General features: G+C 34.2%; 11 protein-coding genes across 11 annotated transcripts; 10 read left to right on the top strand and 1 right to left on the bottom strand.

Moving 5' to 3' along the window:
- Positions 1 to 18: 18 nt before the first annotated feature.
- Positions 19 to 1,191, top strand: C9374_013678 (uncharacterized protein; the record flags this gene model as incomplete). Its single annotated transcript, XM_044689581.1, has 1 exon — positions 19 to 1,191. One exon carries the CDS (start codon positions 19 to 21, stop codon positions 1,189 to 1,191), a length of 1,173 nt encoding a protein of 390 aa, XP_044541845.1.
- A 209-nt stretch (positions 1,192 to 1,400) lies between these two features.
- C9374_013677 (uncharacterized protein) lies at positions 1,401 to 2,684 on the top strand (the record flags this gene model as incomplete). The annotated part of the gene is made up of 2 exons (XM_044689579.1): positions 1,401 to 1,729; positions 1,844 to 2,684. The coding sequence occupies 2 exons, from the start codon at positions 1,401 to 1,403 to the stop codon at positions 2,682 to 2,684; spliced, it is 1,170 nt and encodes a 389-aa protein (XP_044541844.1).
- Positions 2,685 to 2,907: 223 nt separating this feature from the next.
- On the top strand, positions 2,908 to 5,929 carry C9374_013676 (uncharacterized protein; the record flags this gene model as incomplete). Its single annotated transcript, XM_044689578.1, has 3 exons — positions 2,908 to 3,429; positions 3,538 to 4,722; positions 4,781 to 5,929. 3 exons carry the CDS (start codon positions 2,908 to 2,910, stop codon positions 5,927 to 5,929), a joined length of 2,856 nt encoding a protein of 951 aa, XP_044541843.1.
- A 105-nt stretch (positions 5,930 to 6,034) lies between these two features.
- C9374_013675 (uncharacterized protein) lies at positions 6,035 to 7,126 on the top strand (the record flags this gene model as incomplete). Its single annotated transcript, XM_044689577.1, has 1 exon — positions 6,035 to 7,126. The coding sequence occupies one exon, from the start codon at positions 6,035 to 6,037 to the stop codon at positions 7,124 to 7,126; it is 1,092 nt and encodes a 363-aa protein (XP_044541842.1).
- Positions 7,127 to 7,298: 172 nt separating this feature from the next.
- C9374_013674 (uncharacterized protein) lies at positions 7,299 to 8,873 on the top strand (the record flags this gene model as incomplete). Its single annotated transcript, XM_044689576.1, has 1 exon — positions 7,299 to 8,873. The coding sequence occupies one exon, from the start codon at positions 7,299 to 7,301 to the stop codon at positions 8,871 to 8,873; it is 1,575 nt and encodes a 524-aa protein (XP_044541841.1).
- Positions 8,874 to 9,053: 180 nt separating this feature from the next.
- Positions 9,054 to 10,994, bottom strand: C9374_013673 (uncharacterized protein; the record flags this gene model as incomplete). The annotated part of the gene is made up of 2 exons (XM_044689575.1): positions 9,054 to 9,801; positions 10,195 to 10,994. 2 exons carry the CDS (start codon positions 10,992 to 10,994, stop codon positions 9,054 to 9,056), a joined length of 1,548 nt encoding a protein of 515 aa, XP_044541840.1.
- Positions 10,995 to 11,488: 494 nt separating this feature from the next.
- C9374_013672 (uncharacterized protein) lies at positions 11,489 to 12,253 on the top strand (the record flags this gene model as incomplete). The annotated part of the gene is made up of 1 exon (XM_044689574.1): positions 11,489 to 12,253. One exon carries the CDS (start codon positions 11,489 to 11,491, stop codon positions 12,251 to 12,253), a length of 765 nt encoding a protein of 254 aa, XP_044541839.1.
- Positions 12,254 to 12,382: 129 nt separating this feature from the next.
- On the top strand, positions 12,383 to 13,931 carry C9374_013671 (uncharacterized protein; the record flags this gene model as incomplete). The annotated part of the gene is made up of 2 exons (XM_044689573.1): positions 12,383 to 13,164; positions 13,376 to 13,931. 2 exons carry the CDS (start codon positions 12,383 to 12,385, stop codon positions 13,929 to 13,931), a joined length of 1,338 nt encoding a protein of 445 aa, XP_044541838.1.
- A 153-nt stretch (positions 13,932 to 14,084) lies between these two features.
- On the top strand, positions 14,085 to 16,502 carry C9374_013670 (uncharacterized protein; the record flags this gene model as incomplete). The annotated part of the gene is made up of 1 exon (XM_044689572.1): positions 14,085 to 16,502. The coding sequence occupies one exon, from the start codon at positions 14,085 to 14,087 to the stop codon at positions 16,500 to 16,502; it is 2,418 nt and encodes an 805-aa protein (XP_044541837.1).
- Positions 16,503 to 16,707: 205 nt separating this feature from the next.
- C9374_013669 (uncharacterized protein) lies at positions 16,708 to 18,525 on the top strand (the record flags this gene model as incomplete). Its single annotated transcript, XM_044689571.1, has 1 exon — positions 16,708 to 18,525. One exon carries the CDS (start codon positions 16,708 to 16,710, stop codon positions 18,523 to 18,525), a length of 1,818 nt encoding a protein of 605 aa, XP_044541836.1.
- A 116-nt stretch (positions 18,526 to 18,641) lies between these two features.
- C9374_013668 (uncharacterized protein) lies at positions 18,642 to 20,390 on the top strand (the record flags this gene model as incomplete). The annotated part of the gene is made up of 1 exon (XM_044689570.1): positions 18,642 to 20,390. The coding sequence occupies one exon, from the start codon at positions 18,642 to 18,644 to the stop codon at positions 20,388 to 20,390; it is 1,749 nt and encodes a 582-aa protein (XP_044541835.1).
- Positions 20,391 to 20,648: the final 258 nt, after the last annotated feature.

Raw genomic sequence — 20,648 nt, 5'->3', positions numbered from 1 at the left:
ACCAACAATAATATAACCATGTTCAATCCATTCTCCAATTTTACCTCTCCCAATAATAACCAATCACCACGGATTGCCGGTAGATACTATGACAAGTCCATTCTCTCTCCAAAATCACAATTCAGTTATAAAGGTGGTGAAGCATCATGTACCTATATTTGTCTTGCAGCCGTTGAACATTTCCTCCGAAACTACAAGAGAATGAGACACTATTGTTGTGTGATTGATGAACAATTTATGACCAAGAGTGGTCTACATCTCGACAACAGTTTAGATGCCTATGTTGATGAACTTAAAAAGCAAATAATTTCTGATATCGAACATATCATGACAGTTGGTGTTTGTAATGATCGACGAGTGGGATACACTTCATGTGACGAAGTATACAATAGTGTGGATCATTACAAGAAGAATCTCGAACTCAAATCCATGTTCATTGGTAAATTAAGAGACAATAATATTTTCATGCAATTATTGAAGGAAATTGAAGTACACTCACTACAAAACGATAAGCACATTACAGCTGTCGTATTGACCAAACCTCCTGAAACCATTGCCATCTTACACGATGGACAGTGCAGTAATGAAAAATTCTATTCTTGGTATATATTCGATTCACATCCTAGAAGATTTGAAAAAGGAGGAGGAGGTGGTTTTTACTTGTTCAAAGACATTCATGATGTTGACAATCATTTGAAAGAATTATTTTCAACGAGTTCAGTTGAAACATACAACCATGTTTTTAGTGGAGATTCTTACAAGATGGCATCGTATGCCATGTATGAAGCAACCATTGTACAATTGAAATCGAATCAAGCTGAAACAACAAGTGATACCAAGGCTCAGACAACATCCACTCCTGTCTCTCTTCCCACAACTATGGACAACAACAAGCAAGTATTGAATCAGACTTCATCGAATCAAACATTATTAACACTCAATGTACCTTCCTTGGTCAAGAACAATGAAGAACTGGAACAACGATTGAAAACATTAGAAAGTCTCACAAGACGACAATCAGAAGAAATTCAAACGTTAACCATGTTGTTAGACGAAGAAAGAAATCATTCGCAACAAGTCCAAAACGAAAATTTAATGCTCAGAAACAAAATTCTCAATCTCAAACAACAAATTGCAAACAAAGGTAACAACAAACCATTATTCGATTTATTTGACAATTTTTTGAACTAATTCATGAACGAAGCACCGTTTTAAATTGTAAATAAACAAAATATTGAGTTGTATAAATACAACATACAGATACCAATGGTATGCTGACATGCCTTTCATTGCACACTTGTGTTCCTTTGAAGCATCATATTTGTTGGGACGTGTGAGAGTACTCCAAGTCTGACCCTCTTGCATGCAAACACGCACCTCAAGGAAAAGCCTTAAAAAAAATGCCTCTTCTCATTCATCAATCTCAACACCGACACACCAACAACACCGCTCCATCTCCGATGAAAATCTTTTTAATTTATTCTCTCACATTAATAGTATTGACAATGATGATGGTACAATTGACTCTCGGAGGATGTGTCATGACTTCTAACGGGTTCCAAAACGGAACTGATTATCCAACCGTTCCTTGGAAAACACCTTTTCATTTACCAAGCGATTATGAAAATGTTTTATCAGCAATGTGTCCACATTTAGCTTCTCAAACAGTGTGTTGCAATACCACACAAGTAGACAAGATGAAGGACAATTTTGTGTTGCTTGATATGGTGTAGGTTGACATTTTTTTTCTCATATGAAAATGATTTTGGATTGTGATACATTCTTGACAATGGTCAAATGAACAATGGTCATTACGTCAAATGATTGGAATTCATGATAAAAGATTTTGGAGATGTCCAGCATGTGTCTTGAATATGAAGAAAATGTGGTGTGACTTTACATGCAATAATCAACAAGATACATTTGTTGCTATTTCTGCCATGAATCCAATTCCTAAATACAAAGACTATATTGCACAAGTAGATTTTTATCTGTCTACTGATTTCCAAAATGATTTATGGGCGAATTGCAAAGATGACAAGATGGCAGCACAACCAGTCAAAGAACAATATCCTAACGTTCAAGCATTTCTTCAAGGTCTTATTCAAAAATCAACACCAAATCCAAACATTACCTATGTTTTTCAAAAACTCGATGCGTTTGATACGACAAGTGGCATTCTCCATGAAAGAATTACAATTACCAAAAGATTGAAACCACTCCGAGTACCAAAAGATGTCGAAGATATTTATGATGATTTAACAGAAAATGATTACAAGAAGGAAATTCGATCAGCAACACAAGATAGAAAGAGAGTGAGAAACTTGTTACAAAGATTGAACGTACAAGAACAAAAACCAGTGAGTGATCAATTATCTTACTACAATGGCACTCTGTTTCAATGCTCTTTAATTTGTCCTTGTGCTTATTGTGAACAATCGTGTGGAAAAATTACACCTGACTATACTTGCTCCATGTTTGGATTGCCATGTTATATCATTGTCACTATTGGTGGAAGTATTTTACTTGGATTATTTGTGATTGCAATTATTGGAGCTTTATTCGATCGAGGATGTGAATGGATGAGAAGAAGAAAATCTAGAATTGTTGAAGAACATCATAATTACAATTCAGTGAACTCTTCAATACCACCAGCAGCTCATAGATATAGTACTTTTAATTAGAAATTGTTTTAGAAACAACAATGAAAGTAATGGCCTTGCTGATACTCTCGAGGTCGTAATTAGTAAATTAAAAATCTTTTGATGCAACCGACCAATGAACCAACCAGTCTGTGACCTGTGTTTCACCTCCTGAACATCGATATAGGACTGAATAAATTTTAGCAATGACAACCTGGTTCGAGTGGTTACTCGATGCGAGTTATTGTTGTTGCGCCAAAAAAAAATGACTCAAAACAAACGCTCTCATACCCCCAACAACACTTCCGACAGCAGTGATTTAAAATCATCAAAAAGAGTGAAATCCGATGAAGAAGAAACCATCCAAACCTCCGATGAAGAAAATGATGATGAATTATCGGATGATGATGAAACCCATCTCAACTCAAAGGCTCATCAATTGGATGTCATTCTCAAAGTAACTTCCAGAACTATTACATTACTCAACAAGGCTAACAAAGTCATTTCCATTCCTAACGATGATGAAAACAAATTGCAATTTGGAATTACTGAACCATTAATTGAAGAGTATAATCATAAAATTGCAAACAAATATTTAATGTCTTCGTCATCAAGTGAATCACCAACTAGTCCCAATACTTTTGATGAAACAGACATGTCCATATTTTTATTCACCATGTATAGTAACAATAGTGGACTTTCGCTTCATAAATACCAAACAGAAGGGGTTTTGTGGTTATTGAAAAACTATTTAGAAAGGAAGAATGTCATTCTTGCAGATGATATGGTATGTATCATACGTGCTCTTTTCTGAATATTCTGTTTGACCTTTTGTTATCCGCAATACTACTACTACTACCATTACTTTCCATTCGCACGATCATCTCAATAACAGGGTATTGGTAAAACTGTTCAAGTCATTTCAACCATTAATTATTTAATCAAGTTTGAAAAAATCAAAGGACCTTTTCTCATTGTTGTACCAAAATCTATTCTAGGTAATTGGGTCAATGAATTCAAAAAGTGGCAAGTTGAACCCATTAATGTTCTAGCATATTATGGAAGTATTGAAAAAAAGAGAGCTCTTCAAAAATATGCTGTGTTTGTAGATGAATCTATTCAAAATAGATATCTATTACCTAATGTTGTCATTACAACAAAGGAATCACTTTCTCGTCAACATGTATTTGACACAATCTATTGGAAATATATAGTGATTGATGAAGCTCACTTTCTATCTAATCAAAATAGTAAGGTTTACAAAAAGATGAAACAACTCAAATCTGAGGCCATTCTGTTGTTAACTGGAACACCACTTCAAAATAATTTATCACAATTTTATTCTCTTTTGAAATTTTTAAATCAAACAAAACCTTTCAATGACTCTCTCAAAGATTTTAAAAAATTATATGAAACGAATATCAAGGAATTTGGATCAAGAATTAAACAAATTATGCTTCGTAGAAACAAAGAAGAAGTTTTAAGCAATGTCATCAAACCTAAAGAAGAATATATTCTATTATTAGAGCCCACTCCTCTTCAAGAAGATTGTTTCAGATTTGTTAGAGAACAAATGGAAGAAGAAGATGACGCAGAGAATTCTCTTCAAAATGTGATTGACTGTATGAAAATTGCCAATCATCCATTTATTTATTTATTAGATAAGAGCTCACACGTATTTAGTAATGACCTCTCAACCAAATCATCCACAAGCCAGACACCTGCTTACGCTTCTGAAACAGATCCCATCTTTAATTCTCAATATTTTTCCAAATTTCTCTCGACTCTCACTCGTGAATACATGTTAAAGAAAGTCATTCAAACAAGTAGCAAATTTATTGTGTTGGATTATTTACTTGAAAAACATTTTAGTGAACAAAATAAGGTTGTTATATTTAGTCAATATACAACCACATTGGATATGATTGAATACTATCTCATTTGTAAGAATTATCGATATCAACGATTAGATGGTAGCAAATCGATGGAAGAACGTGAACTTTCTATTGAAAGTTTTCAACACGAAAATTCTCAAGATTTTGTATTTCTATTGAGCACAAAAGCAGGTGGTTTGGGATTGGTAAGTTTACTCTATTTGATCTAGATTCTTGTTGATACATGCATGAATCATTCCATAGAATTTAGTCTCTGCTAATGTTGTAATTGAATTTGATATGATGTGGAATCCACACAATGATGATCAAGCTACAAATCGATGTCATCGAATTGGTCAAACAAAAACAGTCTATGTTTACAAGTTTTTAATAAGAAATTCTATTGAAGAAAAAGTGTTACAATTTGCTCACGAAAAGCTCACAATGGCTACTAAAGTATCCTCTCATATGAAACGAAATTCATCCATTGATATTGATTACTATAATAGTAATATTCTAAGTAGAATGAAAAATAAGGAATTGAAAGCAATTTTACAACAAAAGAAGAAACACAAAGATTACTATTCTATATCCACCATGTATACACAATGGAAAGAATATGATTATCAAAGTCAATTTTTAAATTTAACTTTGGATAATGCATTTACATGGTATAGTAATGATGATATTCAATCTCTTATTTCCATCTATCAAAAGTATCCAAATATGGAATATTTATTGAACTATTCATCTACTCAACGACCACAACGTCATGGAAATCACTGGAGTGGAGATTTAATCAAAATTTATCATTCAAAATTTTTAGAAAAAATGTTAATGGAATTGAATGATATCGTTTTGACTGCATCGAACAAGTCTCATCCCAAAGGAACGAGTATCACTACAAGTACACGTCGTTGTTCATTTTTCAATATTGAAATTGAAAATGATGATTTTCTCATTGTTCCATTCAATACATTCCTTCAAATACATAAATATTATACAGATGAAGATTTTGAACAAGTGTTAAAGAGTGGATGTAAATCAACCAAGAATAGACAATTTCTACAACATCTATCTCCTCTATTGTCGCTGGAAGAGTTAGACATACTCTTTGACAAGTATTTGGATATGAAAAACATTGTTGAGAGAATTCAAGAATTAACAATTTGTGAGCTCTCTGATAGAGAATATTTGAAACAAATGGTGCAATTGTTACTGGAATTGGGTGCATGTATTTCCAAAAATTTTCACAAACCTTATCACATCAAACAAGTATGGGAATGGATACAGAACCATTTGAACATCTCTGATGATATGCATCAAGTTTACTTGTCCGTGATGGAACAAAGAACAACAACGATACAGCAACTTGATAGAAATTCAAGAAAGAAGAAACCATCTCGCAAGTGATTGTTGAGGAGCACCATGACAAGGACGAGAATTATAAAATTTTATGAAAAACACATCTCGATTCATTGAAAAGTCTCTCCGCACAGATTAAAATACATTTAAAAAATGCAAAAACCAGCAGACCCCAACGAACCCAACGAACGAACATGCTCTCCGAAATCATCATCTCCGATTTTAAAATCCAACCCTATCAATTACAATAAAACAGCAACAACAACCAATCATAGAACAACTTCATCATGGTTCTCTCCTCTCTTCAAATTATCATCCTTCAAGTCTTATTATTCCTTCCTTTCAAGCCTCACACCTAGTACCTTTTCCAATTCCATTTCAAAAGAGGCTCTTCTATCCTTTACATCAACTTGTTCATCCCGAGTGAGTATTATAACAAGATTCCTTTATAAAATTCCTGAACCATTTCGCTCTGTTGCCTCTGCAGGAATTTTGTCTGTTGTGGTGTTCGCATATTTTGATCTTAAAGAGTCATCAGCAGATGAAACCATCAGTTATTGGACTGGAATTCCAGCTATTGATCTAACAAACGTATTTAGAAGTAGATTGTATCATAAAAAAGAGACTGCGTTTTTAGTGAAATTTGACACTCCCTATCCTTTTGAATCTGAATTTGATTTATTAAATGAAAATGCTTTTAATTTTTCAAAAGAATGGCATGATTATTGGCAAGAAATGAAATTAGATTCAAATCCTCCCAATACTCCAGAAGAAGATTTAATACACCCATTAGACTCACATATATTCACACTTCGGAATGGAAAGCAAATAGATATGGAACATTTATGGTTTTTATATTTGCAACTACATTCAATCAAATATGATACCATCTCAGAGTTAATTAGAAATAATAAGGTCTCCAATGATTTAATGTATGATTTGAAAATAGCAAGTACAAGAGATGAAGAATTTCGACATTTGACTCAAAATTATATTGTGAATAAGGATCTAGACCTCAACCATTCTAACCACACTTCTAAATCACTTGATGAACTCATTCAACAGAATATTTCTCATCAAAATTCATATTCCATTCTTCAAAAAAGAAAACTCAATGAAGAATATCAAAATCGATTAATCACCAAGAAGGATCTTCTCACTCCACAAGACTATTTGAGACTTTTTTATACTGAAAATAGAGCCTATAGATTTAGTGCATTGTACGATAGGAATTTTATCAAATAGTGTGTGACATGAATTAAACACTAGTATTTTTGAAATTTTAAAACTCACTCGATCATAATTTATATCACCAGCACTATTTTCCATACTCTCATCTTGCCTAATTCACAAAAATGTCAACTGCCAAAAAGAATTCTTGAAAAAAATGCAAGCCACAAACACACCACAAAACAAAATGGAAAGCAACAACAACAATAATTTTAATACTCATTCTCAACCACCCATGGTTCCCTCCACAAATCATCCTTCAACAATAGCCTCATCATTTCCTCTAACTAGTACTCCGAACCATCCTCACAACAACATGAACAACAACAAGTATTCAAATTTACCACCAGATCACATTCTCAACAAACAACATTCAAAAATTAGTATCAAACAAGTACAAAAACCAACTCAACCTTCTGCTCATAACTCTGCTGTAAATGTTCATTCTACGATTGCTAGTACGAGCAGTGGTGGTGGTGGTGCACTAGTGACGAATAATGAAGAAGAATCGTTTCATCACAAATTAACCACCACTAGCAACACCACTCACTCCACGACATTTTCCACATCCACAAGTCCGACCACTCTTATAGCGCCAACAATCATGATGAACCATACCATGGTGACACCCATAACAACAACAACAACAACAAGTTCTCAAGTACTTGATGAAACGAATAATTATGGTCTTCAAACATTGTCCAAGAATCGAGTCGTGGCAGATCTTACAAACATTCAACCTTCTTCTTCTTCCAATATGAATATGAATAATAATATTAATAATAATATTAATAATACTACTAGTAACACCATTACTACTACTACTACTACTAATAATAATAATAATACTCTGATGAATCAATCATCATCCAACATCATGTTGAATGATACCAATAATCATTGTATCACTCAAATTCCATCCTCTGCCTCTACAAACATTCCAAAGAATACTTTGAAATTTCTTGTAGATGCTCATTCCATGAAATTATTATCTGAATGTTGCAATACCGTGCCCAACAATCAAAATTCTTATTTTCACATTCGAATTGGAAATTCCAAACAATTAGAAATGGAAATTACAAGACATGCCAATCGAATCAAATACTTTTCAAATTCATGTGTTTATGACAACGAGTCACAAACAAAGAATTGGAGTGACTGTTTTAGAATTGAAAGTGAATACATTGATGATAAACCATTACTCTACATTCCTATTACTGGTTCCATTCAATTAAATGTTGAAATACCAAATATGGATATTCATTTGCATGACGATCATTCAGTGAAATATGATTTGAGATGGTGCATTGATTGTGCAAGTCATAATGCTGGGTGTATTTTGTTACCCATTAGATATGGATATAATTGTGTATTGTTATTGAAAATGATGAGATTGGAATATGTTGAATTTATTGCTGTGAAATCAGTCGATTTGTATTATTTCAAAAGTTTAGTATCATCCAATTCAAGTATTCAGCATGTGATGAGTAATAATAATAATACTGCTCATACTACTTCAATGAATCAAGTCATGAACAGTGCAAACAATGTGATGAACAGTGTGATACATAGCCTTGCAAATATTCATCACATGCAAACCGCTTCTCAGAGTAAGCAGTTGTTGCAACAAACACACCACAGCAATACGACTAGTAGTACAACTGCAACTCCTTCCTCAAGCTTCACGACTGAAGATAAGATGGATACTTCGCATGACTTGGATTTTTCTAAATTGCAAACGGATGAATCACTGAGCCAATAGTTGTAATCACACATAAATTTGCTGCTGCTACTTTCTACAAAATTGAAGAATTTATTCGTCTTTTCAACAAGACATTTTAACAATCAATCTACTCTTCAATGCATTGAAGACAACACCACGTGCTACGATAACACCACCATCGCCACCACTACCACCACGTGCTACGATGCAACCTTGTGATCATTCATCACAGTCATTCGACTCCTCCTCCCTAGAGTACGTACTCTCACTCCGAGCATAATGATGATCAGACACAACAATGTGAACATCGCTCAATGGAGCATCTTCTCTCCATAAAATTTCAAATAATTTCTTGTGCATGTGTGTGAATGTAGCACTCGTATCAGGATAGGTCACATAGAGAACAAAACATGACGTATTGCAAGCACCTCTCACTCGATGATTCATAACAAGTGAATGATCAAAATAATCACTCAATTTCACAAAACCATTCACTCCTCCTTCAGAATATAAAAAATATAAATCTGGTTTCTCATACGATGATGCGATCATTGAACCTTTCAAATAAATTTCATCCAATACATAATTTGATTCAAATTGTTTCGAATAATTTGGTGCAGCAGTACTATCAATGACAAACGGTGTTCCATTTGGTGGTGTTTGTGTGGATCGATTTGCAAACCCTCTTCCATATTCAATAAATTTATCTTCACTCGTTCTAACGATCGTTGTATAACTTGTACAATAAATTTGTTTTGGAACATAATTCAAATTGTCAATATACTGAATATCAATATAACTTCCTGTAGCAGAATGCATGTTTTCATAGTGATTATTACTTCCACCCACACAAATAGTCGAATCATCGAGAAGAGCAACAAAACCAAAACTATGAGTTTGTAAATCAATAATTGGTCTTCGTGTTGTAAATACAATTTCTTTCCAAGTAGTAGATGTGTTACCAGGTCTGTATTTGTGTATTTACCATAATGAAATATTTGTATTTACCATAATGAAATATTTGTGTTTACCATAATGAAATATTTGTGTTTACCATAATGAAATGTTTGTGTATTTACCATAATGAAATGTTTATCAATGTGTCAAATCATTCATGCCAATGTATCAAAATGGCATGTAGTTGTGTTTATCAATGTATCAAATCATTCATGCCATGTAGTAGTAGTAACATGTAGTAGTAACATATGTTGGTTTAAAAATGTGTGTATATGTGCACATACATGTACACATAGAGCCCAATCGAGAAATTTTAAAGTTCAATTAGAGTTCAAAGAGAGAGATCAGAGCCATTCATTGTGTCCCGAGTGAATATATATGAAAACACACACCACTCACTTACCGACACCAAATCACTTGACCACTAATTCTAATTTCACAATGATTGGTCACACAAAAACTCAATGAATAGGCACATTCGACATGAGTAATCTCTCGATTCACAATACCTCCACTCTGATCCCAATATGGATCAAAAGCTAGTGCACAATCTAAATTCTTGGAATGTTTTGGAACATCCACTCCAACATTGTCATAATGATTTTGATCTCCACCATACAAGACACATCGATTCAATGTTGAATCATAGACCAAATAGAGCATTCCATAAGTATCACCTCGAATGGCAACTACTTTTAATCGTTCTCCATCAAATTTCATCATATATCCAACAGGAGTAACAAAACTTGATGAATTATTATCAATATCATAGACATGGACTCGACCACTACCTGCTTCGAGAACATAAATTCTATGAGAGACACATAATATTTGTGCAATGTTTCTGAAATCTTGTGGAAGTTTTACAGAATGAAAACATGATCGTTTGATAAAGCCTTCAGGGTCGGTGTTGAGTTGCGAAGAAGAATGTCCATAATATGTATTGGTTTTCATGACATGAAATTCACGACTTGTTGTTGTTGTGGTAGAGAGGATGGAAGAAGGTAAATAAATATGATAGGGTTGTTGTTGTTGTTGATGTTTCGTTGCATGAATAGGACGATACATGCGATCATTGTTATTCTTATTTTTAGAACCACTCTTGGAAGAAGCAGCAGAACCTACACGATCCATGTCGGATTGTTGATCCGATTCATTGGTTCGACTCGGAGAAGAAAAGAAGTTTTTAATTTTGCTGATCATGATGATGTGAATGTGATCAAAATTCAAACGTTTTGCAACAACAACACCAACTGGTTGAGAGATTTGAGAATATTTTTAAAATGGTTTTTGTTGGAAGCAAACATCCCAAAAAAAATTTATTTAAGAAATATGTACAAAGAATCCCATTGAGATTCTAACTAGACGAAAAAGTAGTGGAATTTGCCAACAAAAAGGCTTGGATTTCTGGCCAATTCTTGTCAATACAAGGTAGGTGCCGAATTGCATCACGGTCTATTGTGGATTGAAACATCACAAAAAAAATTTGATATTTATTAGACTTTGCGCCAGTGGCACGGAACAGGGCTGAGCAGTCTCCTTAGCAGGCACTCCAGGATCAGAGCGTAGAAACTTCGTTACGAACAGAAGCCACCTTCAACAATTCGGTAGGGGACCGGAACTGAACCCTCGACCAGAGGTTGCCGTAGTCGAGGTTTGACTACTGAGCCACACTTGGCAACTACATCACAAAAAAAATGTCATCCAACCAACAAGAACAACAATTGGAAATTGAGGCTCTTCAATCCATCTATCCTACTGAACTTACACTTCTTTCCGATACTCATTTTAAAATTGAAATATTCCCATATACTGTTGAATCCGAAACTGAAGTCAATGATGTTGGAATTACTTTGGAAGTAACGTATCATGATGATTATCCGAGCTCATCAATACCTCATTTTGATATTTATAATACAAGAGGAAATATTACCAATCGTACAATGAATGAATTGAAAGAATTACTGGTAGATACTGCTAATCAATTTATGGGTACCTCTTGTGTTTTTACTCTTGCTAGTACCATTCAGGAATTTCTCATCAAGTATCAACAAGAACAATCATCATCCGAGTCGACTACAGCAACATCATCAGCCTCGGGTACTTCCTCATCATCAGCCAATGACTCATCTTTGGATAGATTTACAATGGACTCTGAAGTTTTAGTTTCGAATATTGGACGAGGAACACCAGTCACTCCCGAAAATTTTAAAGAATGGCGTGATAAGTTTGTTCAGGAACAACAAAAAGTTATGGAAAAAGAAAGAGCAGAAAAAGCAAAACGATTTCCTGGAGCCAAGACTGGAAGGCAAATCTTTGAAGAGCGTCAACAATTATTGATTAGTAAAATTGGTGAAGAAGCTGCACAGCAATATGTGGATGAAGATGAAATTGATGAGGAATTATTCTTGAATGAAGAAGATGAGGAAGATGATTATGTTGTGGACGAAGAACAAGAATAAAAACACGAGCTGAACTTGGACATTTAATAACGAGAATTCTCAAAGAGTCTTGTTCCCCTCACACACTACTGTCCGCAGCATTGTAAACACGGTCTCAACAACAACAAGCCAACTTTGCCCTTGAAAAAAATGTTGAAACAATCCTTCATTCATCTTTCCTCAGCCATCAACAAGCAACCATCAGCACTTCAATTGTTGAAGAAGGCTGTCATTATTCCATTCCAACAACGCTTTCTTTCATCCGCCAATCAAGAACTCATTACTCATTCTGAACAATTCAATCTCACTCCCGAACAATTGGAATACCAACAACTTGCCAAAGACTTTACCAACAAACATTTTCAAGAACATATTGTCTCGGAATGGGATCGTAATAAAACATTTCCAATGGAGACCTTGAGAGAAGCCGCACAATTAGGCTTTGGTGGTATTTATGTCTCAACCGATTATGGTGGTACAGGTCTTTCTCGATTGGATGCAAGTATCATTTTCGAACAATTAGCAAAGGGTGATGTCTCTACCACAGCCTATCTCACCATTCATAATATGTGTTGTTGGATGATTGACCAATATGGTACTCCACAACAAAAGGAACGTTATTTACCTGCGTTATGTAGTATGGAAAAGTTTGCATCGTATTGTTTAACTGAACCTAATAGTGGAAGTGATGCTGCCTCATTGAGAACAAGAGCAGTATTGAGTGAGGATGGAGAGAGTTATGTGTTGAATGGAGAGAAGGCTTTTATCAGTGGTGGTGGAAGTAGTGATGTTTATTTGGTCATGGCCAAGGTGAGCAACGGCACTTCAAGCTCAAAGAAGGAAGAATCGAGTGCTGATGCCATTACTTGTTTCATTATTGAAAAGAACACACCTGGATTATCATTTGGTAAGAATGAAGTGAAATTAGGATGGTATGTACATTTGGACTTGTTCATATTGATATTGATGGATTTACATGTTTAATGTTGTTGATATTGGTGGAATTTGAAAACTATTTTCCTATTGCTAATGTTGGGAATGGAAATTGAAAACTATATATTGTTCATTTAAAAATCATACTCTTGTGGCTGAAATGTACGGATATATTGTTATGGAATATTATTTGAATGATGATTAAAAAAGGAATACACAACCCACTCGTGCTGTCATTATGGACAATGTCAAAGTGAAAAAAGAAAATATTTTAGGTGAAATTGGACAAGGTTTCAAAATTGCCATGCAAGGTCTTGATGGTGGTAGAATTAATATTGCAACATGTAGTGTTGGTGGTGCTCAACAATGCATGAACATGGCAGGTGAATATTTACACACTAGAAAACAGTTTGGAAAGCCACTTTCTAATTTCCAACATTTACAATTCAAATTAGCAGATATGGCTACTCGAGTTCATGCTTCTCGATTAATGGTGAGAACAGCAGCTGCTCAATTAGATATGGAGAAATCATCACATTCAACTACATTTTGTGCAATGGCTAAAAGATTTGCTACCGATGAATGTTTTGATGTGGTCAATGATTCTCTTCAAATGTTTGGAGGATATGGATATTTGAATGAATATGGTGTTGAGAGATATTTAAGAGATTTACGTGTGCATTGCATTTTGGAAGGAACCAATGAAGTGATGAGATTAATTACCTCACGATATTATTTGAATTTATATAAGGGTGGTCAACAATAGACAAAACGAGAATATTGATACACGCGCAATGTATTAAATACATCTGAGTCATGTTTTTTGAATATTGAAAATGGCCATTCAACATTGAAGTTCCATTGTTGTTTCCATCAATCGCAAGAACAAAAATTGGAAAAAAGGCTTTCATAAAAAACAATGCAAACACCGAGTAGTCCCGAACTGAGGCTACACACTTTACGCAACAACAACAATGGTTGTGCTCCTAGTCCAACAATACTCATCGGAGAGGATAATAGTAGTGATGATGATGAGATTCAATCCTTTGATCCAGAAGAGAAGAGTAGTGATGATGTAGAAGAATTAATCACGAGTCGTCAATATGATTCAACAAAACATCAGGATCCACCCTCTCCAATTTTAGGAATCGCTAATAGAAATTATTATTCCAATGATACAAAAGCATTAAATGATTCATCAACGAAAACATCATCAACTACCAAGGCTCGAACCAATAATCTTTCACCTCCGATATTATTATCGGAACAAGATCATTTACAAACATTGACGAATAATAACATTTACAATACCAATCTCACTCAAAACAAATGGAGTAAATTAATGACTCCATTCGATCTTCAACTCACTCAACAATTTGATATGAAACGATCCTTTATATCATCAAAACATGCAAATCTGCATGACAACAATAGAAAAAAGCAAGTGGTTCTGAAAAATCAATCATCCTCCATCGACACGAAGAATGAAGAAAATGAATTCTTTTCTGATAGTCCATCAAAATATCTTGAACAAATTCAATTCTCACAAATACCAGCTTCATTAATGATACCATCCAGTAGTAATAGTAGTAGTGGCAGTGACAATAAGACGACGGATCGTTTATCTGCTTCACCACTCTTTTCACTAGAAACAATGATTGTCAATGCAAATTCCAAAAAAACAAACTCTTCCACCCATGACATGAATAATTCTCATGACGACACATTCCAAACTCCATCGTCTCGATACAATACCACTTTATCAACCCATTCTTCAAGCTCTAGTGCTATGAATAGTACTTGTATGAATAATGATCCTTTGAATACTTCTCTATTAGGAGATGATTTATTATTGGATGATATCCATGAACAACAAGTATGTCAAGTGAAAGAACAACAGTCCAATTCTTACTGTGGAAGTACCACGGAGAAGCATTCACCATCCATCATGAATCCCTTAAATGTGTTGTTACTCAAACCTTCTAAAGCAACAACAACAAAAAAGAAGAAATCATCACCTCATGCATCCACAACATCTGCCTCCTCTACTCATACTGCAGCACCCAAACAAGTTGTGAAAATTAGAAATAATGCAGATCGAAAAGCATTTGAGAGATCAAAAAACAAATTTGAAAGTTGGTTAAAATCATCACCTGATAAGATTGTTGCGTTAGAATCAACTGCATCCACAATAGAAGAAGAAGAGAAGTGTGTCAATGAGACGATGAGTAGTGGTGGTAGTACTAGTAGTAGCAATAGTAATAATAATAGTAGTAGTAGTATTCAGGTTGTTGCACCAAAATGTACAGCTCAAGAAATCCATGAGCCAATCCATCTTATCCCTAAAGATTCCACTCTCATTACTACTACTACTACTAATAATGAAAAGGTCAATACTCACTCAGAACCCAACTCACCTACCAATAAGAAGAGAAAAACAATCCCTTCATCCGCAACTTTAAAGCTTAAAAGAAAGAAGTGCACTATTGCAATCCAGAATGATCAGAATGGTCATCCTAGTTCCAACATGTTGTGCACATCCATTACTGACACTCCAATATTAGAATCTCATCAGACGAACACAACCAATATAACTATTCCATCAACCACAAGAACAACCACTCCAAAAATATCAACAACCACTCATACAACACCACTCTATGATTTATATTTCACATCAGCAGATGGACTCTGTTTCTTATTAGGTGAAGAATGTAAACACTGTCATCAATGGTTAGAAAAACAACATATTGAATCGAATATCAATGAACATTCAGGTTACATGACATGTATTCATTGCAACTCAATAAGAAACAAATTCAAACCATCCTTAACCATCAAACAAGTTGTCGATGGTGGTGATCCTAGTACGAGTACAACAACCCTTCGAATTGTTTCTTACATTCCCAAAAACAAGTTATTAGAATTATTATCAAATATTCAACAAGTGAATTCAGAAAAACTCTATGAAAATCATGAAGAATTATTTTGGAATGCACTCTATCATTATGGAAGTATCAAAGAATGTTTGGAAGATCATACTTGTGTAAATCATAGTATATGCAGTAGTAGTAATAGTAATAGTACTAGTAGTAATATCAACTCGAACACGAGTAATGATAATAATACCAACAACAACAACAACAACAACAACAACACGAGTCATACATGTAGTGGTGTATCAAATAATCAAAAATCTCATAAGAGCAGTGGTAGTAGCAGTACAACAAAGGAAAAACGAAAAAAAGAGACATCCAAGAAAAAAGAAATCACACAAACAAGGAAATCTACCAAAAAACAACTCTCACAAAAAAGTCTATTTGATTTTATGAAATAATGATTCGAAGAATGCATCATGGTGGATTTCATGCAGGCAGGACGCATCATATCACTTGACGTTCTTAATGGAATGAGTGTGTGTGTGTGCGTGTGTGGCTGTGTCACATACCATCGATTCTCTCGAGAGTGTGTTGAACGCGAATTCATCAACCACCACCACCACCAGAGAGTTGTGTTGTGAATACACTTAAAGCCTTAAAAAAATGGACGTTACCACTGCAGCCAATCTCAATCCAGCCGACGAAGACAATATTGCGTTGAGTCGTGATCGTAGTGGCTTTGGTGCTGCCATTGAAGGTATTCAAAAGACCATCGAATCTGCAGCAAGTATCATTGGAGAAGAAATTAGTGGTGGAGTGGATGATGAAACGAGTGATGATCTTATTGAGTCTCAACAACAAGAATCATCCCTCGAAGATGTTCAGCATCTCTTGAAACCTTTCAAACCCATTCATGCATTGAGATTCTTTGGTACCATCTTCCTCACCTACTATTTATGGATATGTACAATGTTCCATCATGGTCAATTCATTTATCCTTCATCCTTCTCACATTCTTATTCGTTCTTGAAAGATCAACTCTTGAAACCAATCTTCATGTATGCACTTCCAAGTGATTATACTTGTATTTGGATGTATTCATTATTTGTACTATGGAGTGGTTTACAATCCATTCTTGCCATGTCCTCTCCATCGTATCACATGTATTATTCATTCATTATGAATATCTTTTTAGTATTTATATTGAATGTCACCAATTTATTACCAGTTGTGGAATGGTATGAACATTTCATTGCACTCTTTACTTGTTCATTGGTAGGAGGATTGATTTTAGCAAGTTTGTCCAAAACTAGTTTTACTTATCAAAGTAAGAAGAGAATGAAGCAAATTCCAATCCATAGTGGTATTGGTAGTGATAGTGGTGGTATTGGTAGTGGTATTGGTGGTAGTACCACAGGTGCTGAGGATTTGATGATGAATATAGGTCCAAGTTCGACGAGCTCGACTCAACCCACTACTACTGCTGAAACAATGACACCACCACCAATCACCTCTTCCTCAACCACCACCACTCGAATTTCACTTCCATCCATTGATATGGGTTATAATTTATGGTTCATTCTCTCGTTGAGTGTGGTTGCTAAACAATTTGAATTGTATGAATACATTTCATATCCTGTAGCATGTCAAATGATTGCAACATTCCTCATTTGTAATTACATGATTCAACTCTATATGAATAGTAGTGTCATGGGTTCCTATGATGGTGAAAATGATCTCATGGATGTCTTGGATAAGAGTGTTGTATTACCATTCTTTAATACCATACCATTGATTCATCAAATTCATCAAGTTTCATTATTGAATAATACTACTACTACTGGTACTACTAATGGTACAATTACTACTACTATGAATGATTCCATTCCCATTCTACCCATTGTACTCTTTTTAATAGGTTACTATATTTGGAGCATTTCCAATACTCAATACATGTATTTCAAGCAAGAGTATTACTTTCATGGATCTACAACAAATGATATGAAATCTACGACAGTACTACTACCACATCGTACCATTTCATCCTTTCCTTACTTTTTATTGAGTAAGACTCTCACACCTCGAGTGGTGAGTTCTCGAGATGGATCCTATATTCTTGCTGATAGTGGATGGTTATTGTGTCGAAATATTGATTTGAGTGGAGAATTATTAATGGTATGGTCACTCTTTTTATTGAATATTCATGGTAGTGGTGGTCTTTATGGTATATTTAATACGAGTCGTACGAGTAGTGTTGGTGGTGGTGGTGGTCTTTCGACTGGAATGATGAACATGTACCATACTAGTAGTAGTAGTAGTACTTTTCATTATTTCATTCCACTCTTATATGCCATGTTGAATACATTGGATATCATTACGACAGAGAGAAATAGACACTTGTATTATTCGAGACAATATGCACAGGATTGGACTCGTTATTGTAATATGGTTCCTTACAGTTTGATACCTTTTGTTTATTGATTCAGATCGATCATTTGGTGTGAATGAGAGAGAGATTGAGAAATACAACAACAACATCACTATTGGTGTGTGTTATTATTATGTGTTATTGTGATGTGAACATTTAAATTAAAAAAATGCTTGATTCAAAAATTCAACCATTCTCTTCTCATGACCACCACTACCACCACCATCACACACCACCACCACCACCATCATCGGAACACTCTCCATTGTTAAATCATCATGTTGAGATCATTGATCAAGACTACCATGGTCACAATGATACTCAATATTACCAACATGTGAATCGTTCGAATGAAATGAATTCATCTCACTCACCTATTTCCTTCTCACTACTACTGACTCGATTATTGAAACTCATACATCACTCGTGTTTATCTCAAGATTACAAAAAAACCTTCCTCTTTTATTTCACATCATTTCTATTACTTGCTAGTTTCATTGTGTTTGATGTACTTTCTACGTTATATTTTAAAAAATCATTGAATTTATTATTTCAATATCCTTTTCTAGCCTCTGAATTGAATTATATCATTACTTGTGTCTTGTTTTTTATTGGACATTATATCTATTCTGAAATTTATTATCCCATGAAAAATAAGAAATTAATGATGATTCATGAAACGAATTCAAGTATCAATGTAGTCACAAGTTCAAGTATTCATTCAAATATTCATGATTCAAATATTCATGAAACTAGACCTATTCATTCAAGTATTCATGAAACGAATTCAAATATTCATTCAAGTATTCATGAAACGAATTCAAATATTCATTCAAGTATTCATGAAACGAGTTCAAATATTCATTCAAGTATTCATGAAACTAGTTCTATTAAACCTACTGAAACTTGTAATTCTCCAATTCCCAACCATCATTCTCTCTATTCTATTCATTATTTAAATATTTCCATTTGTAATATTTTTGAAACTTTATTTCAAATTATTGGATCCAATGGAATGGGAAAGAATAGTGGAACATTAATGGTATTATTAGCACAAATGAATATACCATTATCAGTACTGTGTACATTGTTAATATTTAAAGAGAAATATAATACATTACAATGGTGTGGAGTTGTATGTATTTTATTCGGAATATTTATTGTCGTGATATTACCTTATTTAGTATCATTGAGAGAATCTACAATAGAGGGAGGATCATCATCACTCTTCTATGCGTGTATTTTTGTCGTGAGCTGTTTCTTTAGTGTTGGACAAAGAATGTATGAAATGTATATTTTAAAGAGAGCCATCAAGAAACATCGATCAACTAGGAAGAATGTTGTAAATTCAAGTTTGAAGAGAATGGTCAATGAAAATTCAAGTTTGAAGAGAATGGTCAATGAAAATTCAAATTTGAAGAGAATGGTCAATGAAAATTCACATATACCTATGGAGAGTCATGTTCCACTCAATGTCTATACACTTGGATTCTACGAAAGAATTTATGAATTGATTTTAAATACTCTCATCATGTTTCCTCTCTATTATTTCTTTATTACTCAATACGAATCATTGAATTCATTTATTCATGATATGAATATGGCATTTAACAATGTTTTATTTGGAGAAAGACAAGGATGGATCACCATTGTCGTATTCAATATTTTCAGTTATATTTGGTTACAATTGAGATTATTATGTGTGCAATATATCAATGCTGATATTACGTTCTTTGCTAATGCATTTGCATTTCCTTTTTGTACACTAGTTTTTGCATTACCATTTATGAAATTTATTATTCCTGAACAATCATCCATTACACCCTATCATATTGTGAGTATTGTGGTGTTATTTATTGGGTTGGTATTGTATGGAATTGGAGAACGACGAAGAAAACGTCAAGTTGAAAAAAACTGATTTGTTTGACATGTTCATTTACGTATTGGTAATTACACATTGTATGTACATCAAATGTGTGAGATATTCCCGATCGGGATGGATATTCATTCCCACCACTCTACACTTTTCTCAATTCGGAAAGTTCTCTTTTCAATAACGATTTTTTACTCTCAAGCTCTCTGAGATTGGCTTGGAGATGAGTAATTTCTTCTTCACACATTTGACACTGGACCTGAAGTTCTCGATTTTCAAAAGTAATACGTTGTTGTTCCTCAG

This window comes from Naegleria lovaniensis (genome assembly GCF_003324165.1).
Source record: "Naegleria lovaniensis strain ATCC 30569 chromosome Unknown tig070, whole genome shotgun sequence".
Taxonomy (NCBI): domain Eukaryota; phylum Heterolobosea; class Eutetramitea; order Acrasida; family Naegleriidae; genus Naegleria; species Naegleria lovaniensis.
The sequence above is the reverse complement of the archived record's forward strand: the minus strand, read 5'-3'. Positions and strand labels throughout refer to the sequence as shown.